The sequence below is a fragment of the Hypanus sabinus genome, chromosome 21 (genome assembly GCF_030144855.1).
Source record: "Hypanus sabinus isolate sHypSab1 chromosome 21, sHypSab1.hap1, whole genome shotgun sequence".
Lineage (NCBI taxonomy): Eukaryota > Metazoa > Chordata > Chondrichthyes > Myliobatiformes > Dasyatidae > Hypanus > Hypanus sabinus.
The window spans coordinates 55,197,412-55,219,127 of record NC_082726.1 but is presented as its reverse complement, the minus strand read 5'-3'; the positions used below and the strand labels follow the sequence as shown (position 1 = coordinate 55,219,127).

At 43.1% G+C, this 21,716-nt stretch overlaps 1 protein-coding gene across 10 annotated transcripts in view; it reads left to right on the top strand.

Moving 5' to 3' along the window:
- LOC132379061 (myosin-8-like) overlaps positions 1-21,716 on the top strand; it is a 142,780-nt gene that overhangs the window by 62,728 nt on the left and 58,336 nt on the right. For all 10 annotated transcript variants that reach the window (XM_059946574.1, XM_059946573.1, XM_059946571.1 and 7 more), the window contains 8 exons: positions 4,864-5,071; positions 9,810-9,886; positions 14,598-14,694; positions 14,787-14,854; positions 15,177-15,240; positions 16,491-16,637; positions 19,172-19,254; positions 20,887-20,936. In XM_059946574.1, coding sequence (XP_059802557.1) covers positions 4,864-5,071; positions 9,810-9,886; positions 14,598-14,694; positions 14,787-14,854; positions 15,177-15,240; positions 16,491-16,637; positions 19,172-19,254; positions 20,887-20,936 — 794 coding nt within the window. The remainder of the gene's footprint in view (positions 1-4,863; positions 5,072-9,809; positions 9,887-14,597; positions 14,695-14,786; positions 14,855-15,176; positions 15,241-16,490; positions 16,638-19,171; positions 19,255-20,886; positions 20,937-21,716) is intronic.

Sequence of the window (21,716 nt, the reverse complement as noted above, 5' to 3'; positions counted from 1 at the left end):
CGATCAGAATCGTTCATTTATTAGAGACTGGTGTCTGTAGCAGTAGGGAAGTTCTCCTCCAGATATTTTCTCACTTCTGAAGTTGAAGTGAAAACTTGTCGTGGAGCATTCGACGGAGAAATTCGAAGCTTCGCAGGGTATAGAAGTGCAGGTTTCAGATTTTTCTCATAACATTCAGCCATCACCGGTTTAAAAAGAAGCCTTCTTTTTAAAAGATCAGGGCTAAAGTCTTCGACCAGGAGGAAGAAAAATTCTTTGAATTTAATCATTCCTGCTCGACGAGCTGCTCTTATAAGTTGTTCTTTGTCATGTACATAATGGAACCGGACAATTACCACCCAAGGTTTGTCTGTAGCACTCGGTGATCGACGCCGAATTCTATGTGCCCGATCCAATAAAGGGGGGTTATTCGGGAAAATCGTCGGAAACGCTTCTTTTAAAAGTTGAGCAAAATATTTCGAAGGGTCATCTTTTTCTATGCCGTCTGGAAGACCAAGTATACGTAAGTTCTGTCTTCTGGACCGATTCTCAAAATCGTCAGTCTTGGCTTTAAGGGCTTCCATCAGCTTAATGGTCGAAATTAAATCCTGTTGCAGTTTTTCAATAGTCAAATCTCGCTTCCGAGCATCTTCTTGCAGAGACGCAATAAGAGCTTGTTGCTATTTAATTACTAAATCTGTCTTAACCATGTACTCTTGAAAAGCCTTTATATCTTCTTTAAAAAATTGTTGTAGTTCAGCAAATTTTTTATCCAAAACCTCCATAAACAATTCAAAAGTTAATTGAGTTTGTTGTGGCAGAGCCTGCTTCTTTCCATTACCGTTCGGATTGCGTCCGGGATCCCATCCCTTAGACCTGAGAGACATTTCTGTTTGCATATCTTCAAAAGTTCACAACAAACTCTTGGCAGTAAATCCAAACAAAAAAAAATAACAAAGAAACTTTCGGTATAGGTAAAAAATAAGCTGAATAAGGGTGATCAAAAGTTAAAAAAAGTAAAGGTTATGGAGCAAATCCAAAACAGTACTCACTCCATGAGCGTCTCCAGCTCCTGGCAGCCCTTTCATTTTAAACCTATGCCCTCTAGTTCTAGTTTGCTTCTCCATCCCTGAAAAAAAGATCTTGCGCATTCACTCAATCCCTCATTATTTTATTGCGTTATTTATTTAGGCCTTCCAGCCCTTCGAGCCACTCCACCCAGCAACCCTCAACAAACCTGCCTGACCCTAATCTATTAGAATGAGACATAGGAGATACAGGACAATTTACAATGACTAATTAGCTCACTAGCCAGTATGTCTTTGGACTGTGGGAGGAAAGCAGGGCAAGGGGCAAAACCCACACATTCCACACGGAGGATATATGGAGAATGGTGCTGGAATCAAACTCAGAACTCCAGAATGCCTCGAGCTGTAGTAGCATCGTGCTAACCACTATACACCGCTATCAGGTCACTTCTCATACTCCCGAGTTCCAAGGAATACATGTCCTATGGAGACATAGGAGTCTATACCAGAATGTTTATGGATTACTCGTAGAGCCCTTAATTCAATATACTGACTCGTAGTGGTAAATAAAATCATTGTGGGTTTAGGTAACATGAGTGGTCAGCTCTTTCCCTTACAATTGGGGTGTCTAAAACCCTAATTGTAGGTTTAAGGTGAGAAGCAAAAGATTTAAAGGGGACATAAAGGGCAAGTTTTTCCTCACAGAGGGTGGTGGGTATGTGGAACGAGCTGCCCAAGGGAGTGATCGAAGCAGAAACCTTTCCTATCCCTGTACCTGTGCAAATGTCTTTTAAATAGTGTTATTGTACCTTCTTTAATCATTTCTTCGGACCTTTGTCTGTGAGCATTTCAGAATGTATGTGTATAACGACTTGTGTATACATGTAGAACACAGAAGGGCCAGTTTCATTGCTGTGAGTCTCTACAGGTTGTGGAGTGACACAGCTAGTAGAGCTGCTGCCTCATAGTATCAGTGACCCAGCTTCAGCCTGATCTCCAGTGCTGTCCGTGTGAAGTTCCGCTGTAGCCAAGTGTGTTTTTAGAAAACTTTATTTAGAGATACAGCATAAAACAGGCTCTTCTTGCTCAATGAGTCATGTTGCCCAGCAACCCCAGTATGAACCGTAGCCTAATCACAGGACAATTTACAATAACCAATTAGCTCACTAGCCAGTATGTCTTTGGACTGTGGAGGAAACCCACGCACACATGGGAAGAACATACAAATTTCTTCCAGAGGGCACAGGAACTGAACTTTGAATTCCAGCACCCTAAGCTCTAATAGTGTTGCACTAACTGCTACTCTACCATATTTCTCCCAGTTATTTCATTTCCCTCTCACTTCCCTGAGTGTGGATCATGAATTAATGGCCCCTGCATATTACCCCTACAGTGCAGGCAAATGGTGGATATGGGGGTGTGGGGAGATTATTAAAATGTGGGGTGTGTACTTGATAGTCAGCAAAGACTCAGTGAACAGAAGGGCTTTGCTATGCTGTGACTCTGACCTAACGTCCCAATCCTCAATCATCAGTTTTCCATGATAATCTACTACCTTCTGGAGTAGCTCAAAGTTCAAAGTATATTTAGTAGCTAAGTATGTATATGTCACCATATACCCTGAGATTCATTCACTTGCAAGCATTTACAGTAGAATAAAGAAATACAATATCACTAATGAAAAACTACATACAAACACTGACAAGCAACCAGTATGCAAATACAAAAAATGAATAAGTAAACAGTATTGTCATTAAAAAGTCAGGAATTCCAAAGACTTGTAACCTTTTGTGGAAAGGAATGTCTTTATTAACGAACACTTTATGCTGAGAACATGTTGTCTTCTACCAGGATCTCCAACCTGTGGAACTTGTTCTTTGGTATTTGCAAAGTGAGATTGGCTTTCAAGCTTCTAATCAATTTGTGTTAGGTCTGGGCCAGACAAGCATTTCACATTAGGCCAATCTCAATTTAAAATGACCCCACGTTATTTAGTTTTGAGAAAGGCACAACTTTTATCAACAGCGTCAGGCAGGGGAGTTAGAAGTGATTGAGTGGGGGAGATCACTCATTTCACAGGAAGCTGAAAGGCTGGGAGTGAAGGAGGCCGAGGAGTGACCTTATTAAGGGCTATAGAATCACAAAATGCATAGATAACATTGGTGAGGCCTAATTTGGAATATTGTGTGCAGTCTTGGTCACCTATCTACGGGAAAGACATCAACAAGATTGAAAGAGTACAGTGAAAATTTACCAGGGTGTTGCCAAGTTATGAGAACTTGAGTTATAGAGAATCATTGACTAGGTTAGGAGTTTATTCAGTGGAGCCTAGGAGAATGAAGGGAGGTTTGATAGAGGTATACAAAACTATAAGGGGTATAGATACGGAAAATCCAGATGGGCTTTTTCCCTCCTGTTAGGTGACAGCAGAGCTAGTGGTCATAGGTTAAGGGTGAAAGGTGAAATACTTAAGGGGAACCTGGGGAGGAAGCTCTTCACTCGGTGGTGTGAGTGTGAACTGAGCTGCCGGCAGAAGTGGTGGATCAGGTTTGATTTCAGAATTTAAGAGAAATTTGGCTAAGTATATGGATGGGAGGGAAATGGAGAGTTATGGTCCAGGTACAAGTCAATGGGACCAGGCAGAATAACAGTTTGGAACAGTCTAGATGGGCCAAAGATCCTATTTCTGTTCTATGACTCTATAAAGTGGATGGTCAAAATCTTTTGCACAGAGTAGGGAATCCAAACTAGAGGACCTAGGTTTAAGGTGAAACAGGAAAGAATTAAAGGGGATCTGAGTTATGCCTATCTCCATGCTGTATAATTTTGACTCTAATTAATATTGGAAACAGAAACCACAGTAACTTCTAGCTGAGGCCATAAGACAGAGGAGCAGAATTAGGCCATCTGGTCCACTGAGTCTGCTCCGCCATTTAATCGTAGCTGATTTATTATTCCCCCTCAACCCCATTCTCCTGCCTTCTCCCCATAACTTTTGACACCCTTACCTATCAACCTCTGCTATAAATACAGACAAATTTCACAGATTCATCACCCTCTATCTAAAGAAACTCCTCCTTATCTCTGTTATAAAGCAATGTACTTGTATTCTGAAGCTGTGCCCTCTGGTCCTAGACTCCCCCAGAATAGCAAACACCTTCTCCCCGTCTACTCTGTCTAGGCCTTTCAATATTTGTTAGGTTTCAATGAGATCCCCCCTCATTCTTCTAAACTCCAGTGAGCACATGCTCAGTGCCATCAAATGCAGGAAAAGCAGGAAAATTCTTAGAGTAGTGGTGCCACGGTAGTGTAGTGGATATTGCAACGTTATTACAGCTCAGAGTGTTGGAGTTCAGAGTTCAATTCCAGCATCCTCTGTAAGGAGTTTGCACGTCCTCAGCATGGAATGTGTGGGTTTCCTCTGGGTGTTCCGGTTTCCTCCCACAGTCCAAAGAACATACTGGTTAGTAGGTTAATTGGTCACTGTAAACTATCCCCATGATTAGGCTAGGATTAAATCGAGGGGCTGATGGGCAGTACAGCATGAAGGGCTGGAAAGGCGAATTCTGTGCTGTATCTGTAAATAAATAAGTAGATAGATAAATAACTAAATACATAGTGCTGTGAGTGGAGGATGATCATGTATAAATTATTTGCATAAATCAATCTCACTCTGAGTAGTATAGTCAACAGGCACGATTGTCAGTAATTCTCCCATTGTGCCCAAAATGTCACTAAGATATGACCATTAATAGGAATTCTTTAGTCTGTGCTGAGTATCAGTCGACAGTGGCCATTGACGGTCTCTAATCTTCACTGAACCCTGTTCACTAACATCGATGTGCTTCCTCTCCAGGGTTTCTGAGGCCCAGCTAAGAGAGCGCAGCAAATGCCTGGAGACAGAGTTACAGCTGAAGGCTGAAGAGCTCACCATGGTAACCCTGGAGCAGGGTGAAGTTGCTCAGCAGTGGAAGGAGAAGTGGCAGGAAACTGCCTGTGCACTCAAAGCCAAGGAGAAGGAACTCCAGCTGGCAGCTGTGAAACAACTGACCAAGAAGGAGAAGGTATGAGCTTTTATCAGGGAGACGGAAGTTGACACAGGGCCTGAGAAGCAATTTGTCTCAGTGATAGCAACAGTGTGTACATTTTATTTTCTCAGGAGATGGCGCCATTTGGCACGGTGAACATTTAATGTCCCTCCCTGATTGCTCTTGAGAAGATGATGGTAAAAATTCTCCTTCAGACCCTACAGTCCATGTGGCAAGTGTGCTCCCACTTTGATACGGGGCAGTGTGGAATCGGGGTTCGTTGAAAATGGGACTCTCTGAAACCAAGCAATCTGCTGACCCATTTCCAATTTGACTCTGGAATTGGATTTATATATTAGTCTAGACCCATGGTTCTCAAATGATTTTGGCTCCCAGACCACATCCCTTGTGCCACTCTCTCCCTTTCCAGCCATTACATAAAAACTTTACAAAGTGTTTTGGTATGCAGTGCACAGTGAAAGAAAATAAGAACTACAATTTCAAAGCAGTGACAAATAATTGCAAAAATTATTCCAACTCATTTTTTGCTGCAAATAAAATGATTTCTTTATATAATTATAAAACAATTTTCATCAACAATTTTAGAGCGTACATTAGTAGTCCAACTAGTCACTACTTCATTGCTTTTCACATTTCAGTGAGATGGATGGGTTTGGTGCAGGGATATCAGCTTCTCAACATCAGGCTGAATGTCACTCAGAAGGAGTCTCAGATCCCCACGTTCAGTAATTCACATTCTATTTCTTTGCTTTGAAAGAAGTTGGGTGACTGCACTGAAACTGTGCTCCACTAAATATGATGTTTGAAAGGCAATAAAAAACAACTTGATCTTTTTCCAATGTTCAAGATAGCAGTCAGAGTTCGTTCTGCAACCAAAAAATCTTGATATGAATTTGTGAACCTTGGCTTCAGCTCAATGTCATATTGTAGCAAGATCAGTTCTTCCTCCATCCTTCCTGTTAATTCCTTATTACAAATGTTCAGGAATTGTTTTATTACCCAATCAGGAATTTGGATTGAGAGAAGATCCTAAAATCTCTGACATCCTTTATGCATCTAATATAGGATTGCATAGGTATACTTGGAATATCATAGTGTGGTATTCTTTACTTTTTCTTCCAGCTCAGAGAGTCTCAGCAATTGGACAAATTTGCAATGCCCAATGTCACACTTAAATAGGGTTAACATGGACAGAAATGTGGAGGTACCTGATTTCACTTTGTGAAGATTCACATCATTTCCTTGCAACTGAAGACTAATTTAATTCATCTTTGCAAATAATTCTGTCAAATAAGCAATGTCATACCTAATATTCCTGAGTTGATTGCAGATTGAAATATTCAAGTCTTCAAAGAATTTCATCACAGTTCCAAAAAGCATATAAAAGTGTTTCAGGCAGTTTCCTTTTGAGAGCCGTCTGACTTGTATGTGTAACAGCAAGCATTGAAACTGATCATCCTTCTCAATATAAACCAGTCGAAATGGTCAAGAATTGAAAGGATGGGAATTGATTCCATTTATCACTGAAATAGTGGTATTTAATGATTAGGACCCTTGCAAATAACAGCTTTTGAAACATGTTTTCATTTTTTATGAAAGTGAACATGACCAAGAAGCAAAGATTTGTTGCCTGGCAAAGTTGGCCCATCCAACTGCAGATCAAATTCTGTCCCAAGTATGTTGCCCAATGTGTCCTCCACATTCTCAGACATTTCATCTATTTATCTTTGAACAGAGTTGTTGCTGAGTGGAATCACTTTAATTATTTGGTGAATTGTGCAAAACCATACTCAGAACCTCCCTTACTGCTGTCTGAATCAGTTCTTCAATTGAATGGGGATTTAGATTTAGCAATGAGCAATGAAACTTTGTATGAAGTATGCGAAATATCACTATCTTATGAAATGTTGGCAAACATGTTTTGAAGTGCTTTCCATTTAATTTTGCTTTATCAGGATGTTGTCTCTTAAAATTTTCAAGGGGTCTGGGTAGTTTCATTGCCTCACTTGAAAATCTTTTTCACACAACAGACACATGGGCTGCTGTTATTTGCCTGGTGTTGGTACAAATCCATATTTCCGATACTCCACTCTGTCGACACTTCTTTTTGTTTGGTTTGCTTCTGCTATTTGCATTGTGGATTAATGACCGCAGTTTAAATGCTGCAATCTATAAAGGGGAAAGTTATGATGTCACCATAGCTCAGGAAAAACATGACTCTCTGAAGGTACATAAAGTAGAGCAGCGATATCTTGGTTGGCTCGTGGGCTGGAGAAATCTGGTTAAAACCATTCAGACGGACAGATTCCATTGAATGCCATACTCTAATTCACAGGAATTGCATCACTGCATGATTAGAGTGTGGGAATTGTACTAACTAAAGCTGTACTACAGTATTGAATGGCAATAGTGTGCAGACAAGGCCCTGAAATAACATGATTCCTTCAGTCCAGATTTCTCACGATATGCCTGAAGTGTCACATTGCTTTTCAACAACTATAATGTGCTTCAAACAAAGTCTAAGAGGATGGTGGGTCAGCAAGTGATGAGGTGATTACATGATCATTGTCAGCAATTATGAGGCATTGAGGATCAAATGCTTATAATAGGTAATTAATTTCTTTAATTAAGCCTATAATCCCTCATACTCCCCCTTGCTACTAAGCACCACCCCACCATACCCTTTATCTTTATCGTTCCCTTAGAAACTCCCACCACCACCCTGTGGCAACCACTAGTCTAGACCAAATAAGGGTAGCAGCTTTCCTTCTTTGAAGTGTATGGAGTATTTTTACATTGACCCTATAGTTCTGTTGTTAAAATTACTGATTATAGATTGTTAATTGCCTGAAATTAAATTCTCTGGGCAGCATGATGGGATTTGCAATCCTTTCTCTAGATCAGAGGTTCCCAACCTGGGGCCCACAGATCCCTCAGTTAATGGTAGGTAGCCATGGTTGGGGACCCTTGCTTTAGATGATAGAGCACCATATTATTCATCCTGAAGTCTTCTGTTCCCAAGTAAAAAACAACTGAAAATGCCAGAAGTGAGCAAGAGATCAAGTTCCTTCTGTAGAAACACTGAGTTAATGCTTCAGCTTGAAGAGCCTTCATTATAACTTGGAAAGTGATGGAAGATAGTTATAAGTTTTCAAAGGTATATTTAATTTCAGAGAAATGTATACAATATACATCCTGAAATGTTTTTTCTTCACAACTATCCCCAAAAACAGAGGAGTGCCTCAAACAATGAACGACAGTTAAATGTCAGAACCCTAAAGTCCCCCCCAGCCCCCCTCCCTCCCGTGCGAAGTGACGGCAAGAAGCAATCCCCCTTCCCCCCCCCCCCACCGGCAGAAAAAAAGCATCGGCACCACCACTGAGCACTCAAGCAATGAACACAGACTTGCAGTTACCCCAAAGACTTCGTGTTTCACCCATTTGACGCACCACAGGCTCTCTCTCTCCCGAATAAGGGAGAAAGAGGTGACTCCAATTTCACAGTGGGCGGGGAGACGTAACAAATAACTTACTTGTTTACGATGTTAAAAGTCCGTTTGTCGCTTTTTTCAAGTTCTATGCCAAAAGATCTGGGCACACAGCTGTAGTATTCTGACTCCCCTGATGACACACGGGTCTCCTGCCGTGACAGCAACCTTCGATCCACCTGTCTCCAGAGCCCCAAGATCCTAGGCTTACAAAACTGAGCCAGACTCTTAGGCCGAGCCGTTGGCGTGCTGAGCAACGGCCAGTTATAAAACCCTGAGAGTGGGTCCCATTCCCGCAGGGAACCGAAGTCGGTGTGTAACTCCAGGTCAGGGTCTTCACAAGAACCCCAAAAGGGAAAAATAAAGATATTAAAGATGGAAAAAGAGCTGTTTCCAAAGATGCAAACAAAGGAGTCGCCATTTAGCACCATCATCCTTCTGCTCTGCCTTCTCCTTATAAATTGAAGAGAGGGTGGGAGAGAGATGGATTGAACAAAGGGAACATCTATGAAAAGCGAAATAGTGTCAATATTTAAGATTGATGGTCCTTGATCATTATTGGGAACAGTTAGCTTTGTCCACGGATGCTGGCCAACCTGCTGAGTAGCTGCACCGTTTACTGCTTTTATTTTAGATTTTAGTACTTAACTGAATAAATAAAAATAAATGTGTGATTAGAGAGCAACGATCAGAACTGATTAGTTGTTCTGATTATTTACTTTTAGAGATGTGACTCTTCACTTTGACTTTGCCTCCATGAGCTGTACCTGCAGGGCAGGAGGGCTGAATCAAGCTAGATAGTTTCTTAACCAATGAAGACATGATAGCTTCTAATGTTATAAATTTTCTGCGATTTAGTCCTCGGCAGACAGGTAAGAAGAACAGTTTTCCATTCCTGAAAGGCACAAAGGAAATGGATGATGCTAGTTTGGTAGTTTCATCATTACTGTACCAGCATTATCTTTTCAACTCCATGTTATACTATGAATTAAATCCCCAGCTGTCTTAGTGGGATTTGAACTTGTATTTTTAGGATATTACTGCCACTGCCATGTGACCTTTCTCAGTCAGAAACAACTGTTTAACACCAGCATTAAAACTTGCAGATAACTGCCCATCATATGTAATTCATAGGGTTTTGAATTTGCAGATTGGCAACCCATCAGTTCCACTAACATACAGTAATCTGTTAAGGTAATGGAAGGATTACACAATGTTTTGAATCCCTGTCTGAATTTCCGATGATTCTGTCTTCCCTGCTACAGGCTGAATTGCTGGGAGATTGTGAAATCTTTGCAGCAGATTTGGAAGAGCTGATTGAGTTAAGGACGGCATTAGCCAGGTAGGGGAAAGCTAACCTCCTGATGTTCTTAAATCACAATGAATGTTCTGGCACCTCCGCACTGTGATAATAATGATCTCAGTCTTTGCAATTACAAGAATAGAATGATTTATGTATGACAAATGTTTGATGGCTTTGGGCCTGTATTTGCTGCAGTTGCTGAAGAATGAGGGGGATTCATTGAAACCTGTCAAATATTGAAAGGCCTATATAAATTGAATATGAGGAGATTAGGACAATATGGTACAGCCTCAGAATACAATGATGTCCGTCGAGGTGAGGAGGAATTTCTTTTGCTGGAAGGTGGTTAATCTGTGGAGTTCATTCAGCTGTGAAGGCCAAGGCATTGGGTATATTTAAAATGGAGGTTGATTACTAAGGGTGCCAAAGGTTACAGGGAGAACATAGGAGAACGGAGTTGAAAGGGAAACTGAATCAGCCATCATTGAATGGTGGAGTGGACTCAATGGGTTAAATGGCCTTATTCTGTTCCTATGTCTTAGGGTCTGATGCACCATCAATAACTCTCTGAGACGTGAGGCGAGAAATTGGCTTTTATTGACTGGAAGAAAGAACAAGCAGCAATTGACCACCATACTACATCCTGGAGACTGAGAGGCAGGGCTCAGGCCCCAATCGCCTTTATACCAGGGTCTGTGGGAGGAGCCACAGTCAGTGGGAGGAGCCACAGGAGCAGTCAGCGGGGGGGGGGGGGTGTCCAGACAGGTATATGTAGTTCACCACAGGGTCTTATGGTCAACCATGTTCCACTTACAGCATAGGAATAGGAATTTGGCACAATTTGTATTCCAAATGAGCCAACAATATTCCTTTCTCCCTTCCACCTATGACAAGGGGGTATGGATAATCCATAGAAATGGCCATTTATATATTCAAAGGGGAATGGAAAATATTTATTTACTTTTTTACTGTTATTTATTTATGTATATATATTCTGATTGCTGTTCATAGCAATTTTTAGTGTACTTTTTGCACTGTACTGCTGCTGCAGAACAATACATTTCATGCCAGTGATAATAAACCTGATTTTGATTCTAGTTTAGATCTATTTCTAACCTGTGACTGTGTGCCTGTAACAGCTATAAACTTGAACGAGTAGGACCATCATCTCACAGCTCTAGTGATCTGGGGTTCAATTAGCAAAAACCTTTGCATGTTCTCCCTGTGACAACCTGGGTTTTCTCGGGTGCGCATCCCAGAGGTATGCGGGTTGATAGGCCAATTGGCTGCTGTAAGTGGCCCCTTGTGTGGAGGGGAGGGGTAGAATCTGGGAGGAGCTGATGGGAATGTGGGGAGAAGACGATCGGATTGATGTCACATTAATGGGAATGGGCATCACAGACCCAGTGGGCTGAATGACCTATTTTATGCTGCTTGGACCTGGGATATGGGGAGAATTGTTGGTTTGCTAGTGTCACAGTTATAACAGTGTGGTAAATTATGTGTATACCTGTCTGGACATGCCCCTCTGCTGACTGTGGCTTCTCCCACAGACCCCTGTATAAAGGCGATTGGAGGCACTGCTCCTCCCTCAGTCTCCAAGATGTTGTGGTCATGTTTGCAGCTAATAAAAGCCTATCCTTTGCCTCCCGTCTCTGAGAGTTATTGATGGTGCATCAAACAGTAATATTGTTGGATGTAATCTTGCATTGATTCTATTATGTTTCTTTGATTTACTAAGTATGCCTGCAAGAAAACAAATGTCAGGTTTGTATATGGTGACATATATGTACTCTGATAATAAATTTACTTTGAACATGAACCGAGGTACAGTAAAACGATTTGATTTTTATGCCATCCCTACTGATAATTTCATCACATCACATTCAGGTAGTACCAGGGAAGAGCAATAGGACAGTGCAGAATAAAGTGCTACATTTAGAGGGAGAGTGCAGTGGAAGCGGATAATAAGGTGCAAGGCCACAACAAGGTAGATTGTGAGGTCAAGAGTCCAACTTATTGCACTTGGTGACCATTAAAATAGTAGGTTAGGATCTGTTCTTGAGCCTGTTCTGGAGGCGACATACAAAACTTCTAAATATATCTCCTTTGAATTTCTCTCACTGCAATTTGCAGCACGTAATTTTACTTTAAGCAATGTACTTTGACTTAAGGAGGAGGAAACTAGAGGTCCATGAGTCTGTCCTCATCAGGGGATAAGAAGTGGTGAGAGTCTGTCTGTCTGTCTAGGTACCATATCCAATGCAGATGTTGGTGACTGTGGTTTTCCATACAGATCTATCCCTTGTTCTTTGGATGACTTCCCTTTCCTCGATGTGAAGCCACCTGGCTAGGCTTTTGATGTATATAAGCCAAGGTCTTCCTCTAGGTTTGCTCCCCTCGATCTTTCCAGAGAGAATGAGTTATTCTAGTTCACCTTTCCGCACGATGTGTCCTAGGAATCTGAGTTGTCTTTCTCTTATTGTTGGTATGAGTGATCTAACTGCTTGGGCTCTTCTGAGAACTTCTTCATTTGATGTGTGTGTAGTCCAAGATATTTTTCACATTTTCCTGTAGAACCATAATTCAGCTGCTTCTAGTCTCTTTTCCATTGCTGGGGAAATGGTCCAGCATTCACTTCCATAAGTCAGGATAGAATAAATGTAGTACTGCAGTATTCTGTTTTTAGTGTAGATGCTCATCTTTCTGTCTGTTAATATGGTCTTCATTTTCTGGAAAGCTTCTTTCACCATTGCTATTCTGTATTTTATATCTGTTTTGAAGCTGCCATCATTTGTTATTTGGCTGCCAAGATATCTGAATTTGTTGACTTGTTTGACGTTTGTATTTCCAATCTTGATCACACATTGTGGGATGTTTTGTCTTTCTGGAGATGACTATGCTTTCTGTCTTCTTGGTGTTGACTGAGGGTCAGCGCTTTTAGATTCCTCAGTGTTATCATTTCAGAGGATCTGTCCTGGGTCCAGCACAGAAGAGCAATTATGAAGAAAGTATGGCAGCACCTCTACTTCCTTAGAAGTTCAACATGACATCTAAAACTTTGACAAACTTCTATAGATGTATGGTGGAGTGTATACTGACTGGCTGCATCACAGCCTGGTATGGAAACAGCAATGCCCTTGAGTGGAAAATCCTACAAAATATACTGAATATGGCCCAGTCCATCACAAGTAAAGCCCTCCCCACCATTGAGCACATCTACGTGGAGTATTATCGCAAGAAAGCAGCATCTATCATCAGGGACACCCATCACCTCGTTCATGCTCTCTTTTCACTGCTACCATTAGGAAGAAGGTACAGGAGCTTCAGGACATATACTGTATCACTTGTTCAGGAACAATTATTACCCCTCAACCGTCAGACTCTTGAACCAAAGGAGATGACTTCACTTAATTTCACTGAACTGCTCCCACAACCTATGGACTCGCTTTCAACAATTCTTCATCTCATGTTTTTGATATTTATTGCTAATTTATTATTATTATTTATAGATTTTATCTTTCTATTTGCACAGTTTGTTGGCTTTTGCAAATCAGTTGGTGCAGTCTTTCTTTGATTCTATAATGGTTATCGGATTTATTGAGTATGCCCAGAAGAAAATGAATCTCAGGGTTGTTTATCAAGGAGTCCTTGATTATAAAATGGGATTTGGGCAAATGAGGGATGGTCAGTGTGGAAAGCTTTGACAGTGAACTTAGACCTTGATTTGGGAAAGCTAGAGGAATCATGTTGGCATGAAGGGATGGGCTTCATTTCCTCTTGATGTGCACAGGGTGGTTGTCTCGTTACCTTCCGCAAACACAGGGCATAGAACACTACAGCACAGTACTGACCCTTCACCCTTCTACGATCAATCTAGCTGTTCTCTCCCCTTCATCTCTCTTCCATGCATGTAAGAATCTGTTAAATGTCCCTCTACCAACACCCCTAACAGGGGGTTCCACACACCCCTACTCTGTGTAAAAGAAAGCACTAACCTCTGTCATCCTTCCCATACTTTCTTACCTTAAAATTATGTCCCCTCGTATTAACAACTTTTGCTCTGGGAAAAAGCTACTGTCTGTTCACTCTATCTTGCTATCTTGCACACCTCTCATGGTGTCACTTCTCATTTTCTTTCACTCCAAAGAGAAAAGCCCCAACTCATTCAATCTATCCTCATAAGACATGCTCTCTAATCCAGGCAGAGGCTTACTGGGACCCACTCTAGGGGCAGTAATTGGTATTGGTTTATTATTGTCACACGTCCTGAGGTACAGTGAAAAAGCTTGTCTTGCACAGGCTTCATACAGGTCAAATCATTACACAGTGCATTGAGGTAAAACAATAACAATGCAGAATAAAATGAGAGAAACATGCATAAAATGCTGGAGGAACTCAGCAGGCCTGGTAGCTTCTATGGAGAAGAATAAATCGTTGACATTTTGGGCTGAGACTCTTCATCGGGACAGGAAAGGAAGGATGCAGAAAGCAGAATACAAAGGCGGTGAGTGTACAAGCTGGCAGGTGAAAGGTAAGACCAGATGATGGGGGGAGGGTGATGAAGTGAGGAGCTGGGAGGTGGAAGGTGAAAAATATAAAGGCCTGAGGAAGAAGTAATCTGATGGGGGAAGGATGAAAGGGGCAGTAGATGATAGGCAGAGGGTCAGTGTACATTCTGTCTGTACCCTCCCTGTTAGTGTGAAGCATTACTCTAATACATCTCACCAAGTGCTCTTCCCGGCCTCAGGGTGAATGCGGAGAAGGCACAGCTCAAGCGGCAGCAGGAGGAGAGTGGACGCATTATTGACCTGCTCCAACTGCAGAAGGACATCAGCGGCGACTCGGTAAGTCAGTCACCACCCATCCTGTCAGGGAACTGAGGCAACGTGGGCTGCTGAAACCCTAGTGCTACGTCAACTCTTTCCGTTTTCCCCAGAAACTGCGAGGTTCCTCCAAGTTCTCCAGGAGTTTAGAGAGTGTCCAAGCTGAGCTACAGAAATATCGGTAAGTGTTCAGGATCCCTGCTTACTCCGTGTGGGAGACTCTCTATTATTCTCTCCCAGTCTCTCTGACTCTCTGTCTCTCAGTTCTCTCTATTTCTCCCAGTCTCTCTGACTCCCTCTGTCTGTCTCCCTCTCTATTTCTCCCAGTCTCTCTGTCTTTATCTGTCTCTCTCAGTATGTCTCTGTCTCTCTGTGTCTGTTTCTCTCACTCCCTCTCTTCATCTCTCTCTGCTGCATTAGTTTGAATGATGGGCAGGGCTATCAGTGAGCAAGTGAAGGAAGTGGAAGAGAAACTCATTAACGTTCCTCTTGTTTTCAAACAGCAACCAGATTCATGGACTTGAGAAGGAGAAGGGGGAGATGGAAATGGAATTGAAGAAACTTAAGGTACTACATCCTTTTGGTTAGCATATTGCAGATATCCTGAACACAATGTCCTCATTAGACTTGGAATAGGTGAACTGACTTTCAGAGATCTCACTATTGAATAACTTGAATAACTTTATTAAATAATCTTAATAATATCTCAATAGTTGCACAAGTTGAAGTCCCTGCTTTCTTGAATGTATAAAGTAGTTGAAGCAGTTCACGTAGTTGTGTGTGAGGGAAAGGTTCCCATGATTTCTTTCCACAACGATGACTTATTACCTCAGACTTCCCCTTCTTATTATTGGTATTGGTTTATTATTGTCGCATGTAAAGTGAACAGCTTTTGTTTTGCATGCTATCTGGACATGTCTTACCATACATAATTGCATCTTGGGCGTTCAGCTGGCAGTGAAGCATAGGCCATTGATGATGTTCAGTCTCCATAGTCCTCTGAGGTCAATGGTATGGTTGGAGTTCATCAATACTTCTGCAATCCATTGCACCCAATGTACAGGGGGTTGTCCTGTACAGCTTCACCAGAGCCTCGTTGGCCGGCCTCACCTGTTTACACCTCTCACAATGGGGATGTAGGGTTGGACTTTGAGAGGCACGTAAGTACATTGAAGAAGTAAACTGACAACGGGATGCAGAATTGAGTGTAGCAGTTGCAGAGAACGTGCAGTGCTGTTAAATGTAGTGCATGAGCCATGGCGAAGTAGATTGTGGGGAAAAGGGTCCATCTTATTGTACAAGGAGAGCATTCAATGGGCTTCATATTGATAGGATAGACTCTCTCCTTGAGAGAGACTGGTGGTTCATGCACTCAGGCTTTTGTACCTTTTGGCTGGTGGGAGAGGGGAGTAGAGAGAATGTTCAGGGTCAGTGGGGTCTTTGACTATGCTGGCTGCTTATGTGAGGCAGTGGGAAGTATAAACAGAGTCTAAGGAGGGGAGGCTGGTTTGCATGACGAATCAACTATCCAGGTGGAAATGGCAATTTGCCATCTGTTGGGCAGGACTGGTATTGTAGGCTGGTGTGGGTGAATTCCCAGTCTGTGTTGGCTTTTTTCCCACTCCCCCCCCCCCCCCAACCTGCTGGACCCTGAGAGCTTCCACTCTCCACCTAAAGCTCTTAAACTGGTCCTTGTATCAGGGATCTATGGTCCAGTAGTCTTGGCTTGGCATGGTACCAGTTCCACACGCCTGGCTGCCTCACCACTTGTTTGCTCCCTGGCACGCCTTCTCATGAAAAATCTTGGATGTTCTTAGCTGCAGGCTGGCACTCTGGTCCGGGTGGAGCTTGACGCCTGCAGGCAGGAGCTGGAGCTGGAGCGGAGCAGGAGCCAGAAGCTGCAACATCAGCTCGATGACTTAAAGAGGACCAACCAACTCTCGGAGCTGTGCCAGGTGAATCAGGTACGTACCCAGTCTACCATCCGTCACCTCACCCAGCTCTCCTCAGTCATAATCATCGTCATACAGCAAGGAAAGAGGCCCTTCAGCCTAACTTGTCCATGCCAACCAAGATGTCCATCAAAACTAATCCCATTAGCCCATATTTGGTCCATATCCCTCTAAAACAGGGGATCCCAACCTTTTTTAATGCCATGGACCAATACCATTAAGCAAGGGGTCTGTGAACCCCAGGTTGGGAAACCCACTCTATCCTTGCACTGTCCATATCCATGAAATATCTCTTACAGTTGTTATTGTACTTGCCTCGACCACCCTTCCCTGGGAGCTCATTTCATGTACTGTCCACCCACCCTGCAGAACACATTGCTCCTCAGGTTCCTATTAAGTCTCTTCCCTTGAACCATAAACCTACCCCCTCTAATTCTTGACTTCTCAACCTGGGAAAAAGACTGTGTGCTTTCACCCTTTGTAAGGCCCTCATGATTTTATGCTCAGTCTCTAATGTTCCAAGTAATAAAGTCTTACAGAATCATAAGACTGCAGTGAAATGTTTACAGATTACTTACCGTACCCTTAATTCAATATCATGGGCATATTGTGGTGTATACAATCATGAGGGATATAGAAAAGGTGGATGTTCACTGTCTTTTCCCCAGGGTAATTGGTTGATGAGCACTTGTTCATCAGTGTCCAGCCTTCCTGTTGATGGACTGCATGCAGAAACCTGTGTGGGGGAGTTTTTAAAGTTACACTGGGGCAGTTCCTGTCATAAGGGGGTGTTGTATCAGAACCCAAATGCAGGACACAGACACTGTAGCATTAGGAACAGGACAGGATGAGGGACTAGGAACAAGGAGCCTGGGGTGGACTCTGAGCCCGAGACTGGACAAGGACCCCGAACCTGGGTCTTGCCTCAGGCTCGGACCCCAAACCCAGGTGAGGACATGACAAGGCTTGGCTAAAGACTTGGGATCTTGAGGCTTGGCTAGAGGCTTGAGGCTGGGGTCGAGGCCTGGCTTGAGGCTTGGAGCCAGGACTTCTCCTTCGACAAGCCAGGACTCAGCTTCCACTCCATCAGGTAATAGCAGAACAGCCAGACTTACCCAACAGGGGCAAAGACAAGACAGGACAGATTCCCCCCACAGGGCAACAGCAGAACAGCCTGACTTACCCCACAGAGGCGAGGACAAGGCAAGACAGATCCTTCCACAGGGCAACAGCAGAACAGCCTGACTTACCCCACAGGACAAGGACAGGAAGAGACAAACACCAAAGAACAACAGACAGCTCCATCTCTGCATCAGGGCTGCTCTGAGTAGCCATTATAGCCAGCAACATTAGCTGGCTATGGAAACAACTGGATCCCTACCCAGCTCAGAGTGGCTGACAGCCACCCAGCTCGCCCGGGAAATGGCCGAATCTATACCGCAATGACAGCTCCGACTACTGACAGCAAGGCTCCAAGAAGCAATGGTTCTCCAGCACAGCCTAAAGATGGCAAGTGGCCATACCAGCCATTTGCTCCAAGGGAAGCTTGGCAAGACAACCCCCCAACCACACTTAATCCCAGGGCCACATATTCCCAGCCAACAAGATGAGCGTCAGGTGTTTATGGTTTAGTCCAACCGAAACAAGGGACAGCCAGAGGACCCGGGACCGGACCACGACAGTTCCACTCAATCAATCTCAGAAGTCTGGGTCCAATGGTATGAGTAGACCACAACTGAGGTCTTCCTTGGTTGCAGTAGATGACCATGGCTTCTTCTGCACCTTGTCATGCCCTTTGCACTCCATGAAGCGTTGCAGAACCGCCTTCGTGGCCATTGGATCTCACTGTAGATCCGCCAGAGCTGACCACATGATAGGACAGACGTGTCCCAATTTCACCGGAGTATGGGGCCTGCCAGCCACCTTCGCCTGCTTTAGCCTGCCTGTTGAAGCGGGGCAGCCGCTGTCACTTGCAAGGAGTTTAATCGGAGCCACAGATGAGAGATGAGTGTCTGATGGGGAATGAAGGTGAGTGAGCTGCCCCAGAATGGACACAACAAACCCCTTCACCAGAGGTACTACCCCTCCCTGGACACCCCAAACATCCTAGGTAGGGGAATCTAAACCTACAGAGCAGAGGATGAGATGAGACGGGAAAAGTTTTAAAGAGACCTGAGGGGCAACTTTTCCTCAGAAGATGGTGGGTGTCTGCCAGTAGGTTGTATACAGGTACAATTATACTGTATGTGTTTAAGTAATATTTAGCCAGATACATGGATAGAAAAAGACTTAAAGGGATATGGGCCAAATGCAGGCCAACAGGATTAGTTTGCATTAACATCATGGTTGATGTGGTTGAGTTGAACCAAAGGCTTTGTTTCCAAGTTATAGAAATGATCACTCATGAGACTAAATATAATGAGGCCAAATTAAGGCACCCTTGGCCCCTTCTCTAGTTCCCTATCTCCCTGCCCCACTGTTTCTCTCCCTGGCCCTCACCACCCTCCGCAGAAACAAAAGGATAACCAGATCGAATTCCTTTGCAGGCAACAGTGCCACACAAGATGCAGAGCAGGCAGAGTGGACAGCCAGTGGAGGATTATTGTCAGCAGGAAACTAGGTCAAACAAGTTAGTTTTCAAACTTTATATTTAAAACTTCGTTTCCATTGTGTATGTGTGTGTTAGTTCCCCCTTTCTTCTTGTCTTTTAAATGTTAGAGCATAGCCCAGTTGTGATTGTTGTCCCAGATCTGATTGCACATTGATACTAATGATACAAACCCCAAAAAAAAGCCACAGTTGTTTGCCCATTAGACATAAGAGCAGAATTAGGCCATCCATTCCATTGAGTCTGCTCTGCCATTCCATCATGGCTGATTAATTTTCCCTCTCAATTCCATTGTCCTGCCTTCTCCCCGTAACCTTTAACATCTTTACTAATCAAAAGCCAATCAATCTTTGACAGACTTCTGTATATTCACAATTAAAAGTATCCTAATTGGTGGCCCAAAAGAGCAATTCATCTGGAGCTGCTCCCCTAGCTTCATCTTACAACTCTGCAAAAAATTCTTAACCCTTCAGATGCTGCAACTGCTCCCTTTATTAAAGTAAAAGATGTAATGCTGAGGCTTTGTAAGACATTGGTTGGACTGCACTAGAGGTATTGTGAGCAATTTTGGGCTCCTTCTCTAAGAAAGGATGTACTGACACTGGAGACAGTCCAGAGAAGGTTCATGAGAATGATCTGGGAATGAAAGGGTTAACATATGAGCAGTGTTTGTTCGGTCTGGGCCTGTACTGTATAGAAGATTGAGGAGGAATCTCACTGAAACCTTTTGATAGAATGGATTTGGAGAGGATATTTCCTGTAGTGGGAGAGTCTAGGACCAGAGGCATAGAGTATAGATTATATAAAGCATAGGAAAGTCAAACTACAAGAAAAATAACAATTCTGCCAACAACTGTTTCAGTCTGTGTCTCATGGTTTTTGATCCAATGAGTTTTATCCATCTATTAAACATACACTTGTGATAACTTACTGATCAGATTCATTCATTATCTGCTCTGTTGCTAGGACTTCTTCTCCAGTCTACCTCCTCCCTCATTCTTGGAATTATTTAAGTAAATGTCTCTTGCATTCCCTCCAAAACTTCACATCTTTCTCGAACAGTGGTACTCGCAACTGGGAACAGTAGCCCATCTATGCCAAATCCAGTGTTCAGTTAACATTGGCTGTGACTTCCTCATCTTGAAAAATTCTCTGCTACTTCAGTTGATTTCTTGATTCACTTGAAACCTTCAGGAACTATGTATATTCCTTCCTTAGGAGCGCAGAATGAAGAGTTCTACAAATATGCAAGTTATTTGTGAATTAACATTCAGACAGTTGCCTTTCAAAGCACCAGTGTGTGTCCAAATATTCATTCAAGTTTGTAATGCTGTCTTCTCCTGTCTGTCTGTCTGTCTCTCTCTCTCTCTCCCTCCCTCCCTCCCTCCCTCCCTCTCTATATCCATCTCTCTCTTTGTCTGTCTCTCTCTGGATCTATCTGACTGTTTTTCCCTGTCTTTATCCTTTTACCTTTCCTCTTCTTATCTTTTTCATTTCCACTGAGTTTCGATTAAGCCCATCAATCCATTTATTTTTACTGTCAACATACTCCATCTTCCACCTCCGCTCCTGTTTCCTCCTCCCTTCCCACAGCCACCACTCTTGTTCTCACATTGTTTCACACACATTACTAATCTCGCTTTGTTTTGCCAGTGATAAGAATCAAGAAGACTCACTCGATCACCTCTCCTTAAAGCCTGAAGGTAATAATTTTAGACTTTTTATGATCATTAACTGACCTTTTAAAATATATATTGTCCACTGTTTAACTAAAAGAAAATATGCAAAGAATGAGGAAAAGGGTGTCTAACTGAGGTTGACAGACTTTGACGATGGGCGACAGCAGAGGTTAGTGCTTGTGCCCTGTTTGTTCACCACTGACATCAGCTGTCAGTTATGACCTAATAACCTATTTCCGAGTTCTGAGTTTGTGGAAAAGCTAAGTGGGAATGTGAGTCAGGAGGGAGGTGTAGAGAGGCTGCACCAGGTTGGAGCTCAGCCGAATGAATAAGCAGAAAGAATATAAGGTGGCAAAATATATAGTAGACAGCCGTCTATCCCAAGGAGTCATGAGTTTGAGCCTCTGATGGACTGTGCCCTCTCCAGGGCGCAAGCCTGGGTGGGAAGATTTGAAGAACCGACTGTTGCCCATGCCGGGGGTACCCCTCTCCAAGTCACTGATGTAGTCCAAGGGAAGGGCAAGGGCCAATACAGCTTGGCACCGGTGTCATCACAGAGGTTGCTAGAGTGAAGGTGTAAACAATGTCAAACTGCATTGGGGACCCTGGCTCCAGATTTCTTCCTTGAGGTTTACTCCCAAAGCCTTTCCTGTGGGTGGGAATGGCCGCAAAGCAGCAGAGGTTTAAAATCAGGGTTTTCTTTCTCTGGCAAAATATAAGGGCGTCCAATTTGGTGCATGAAACAGAAAAAAGAGCACAGCGTGAGACTGGGAAATATTAACATTGATAGTGTCTGAAGCATCC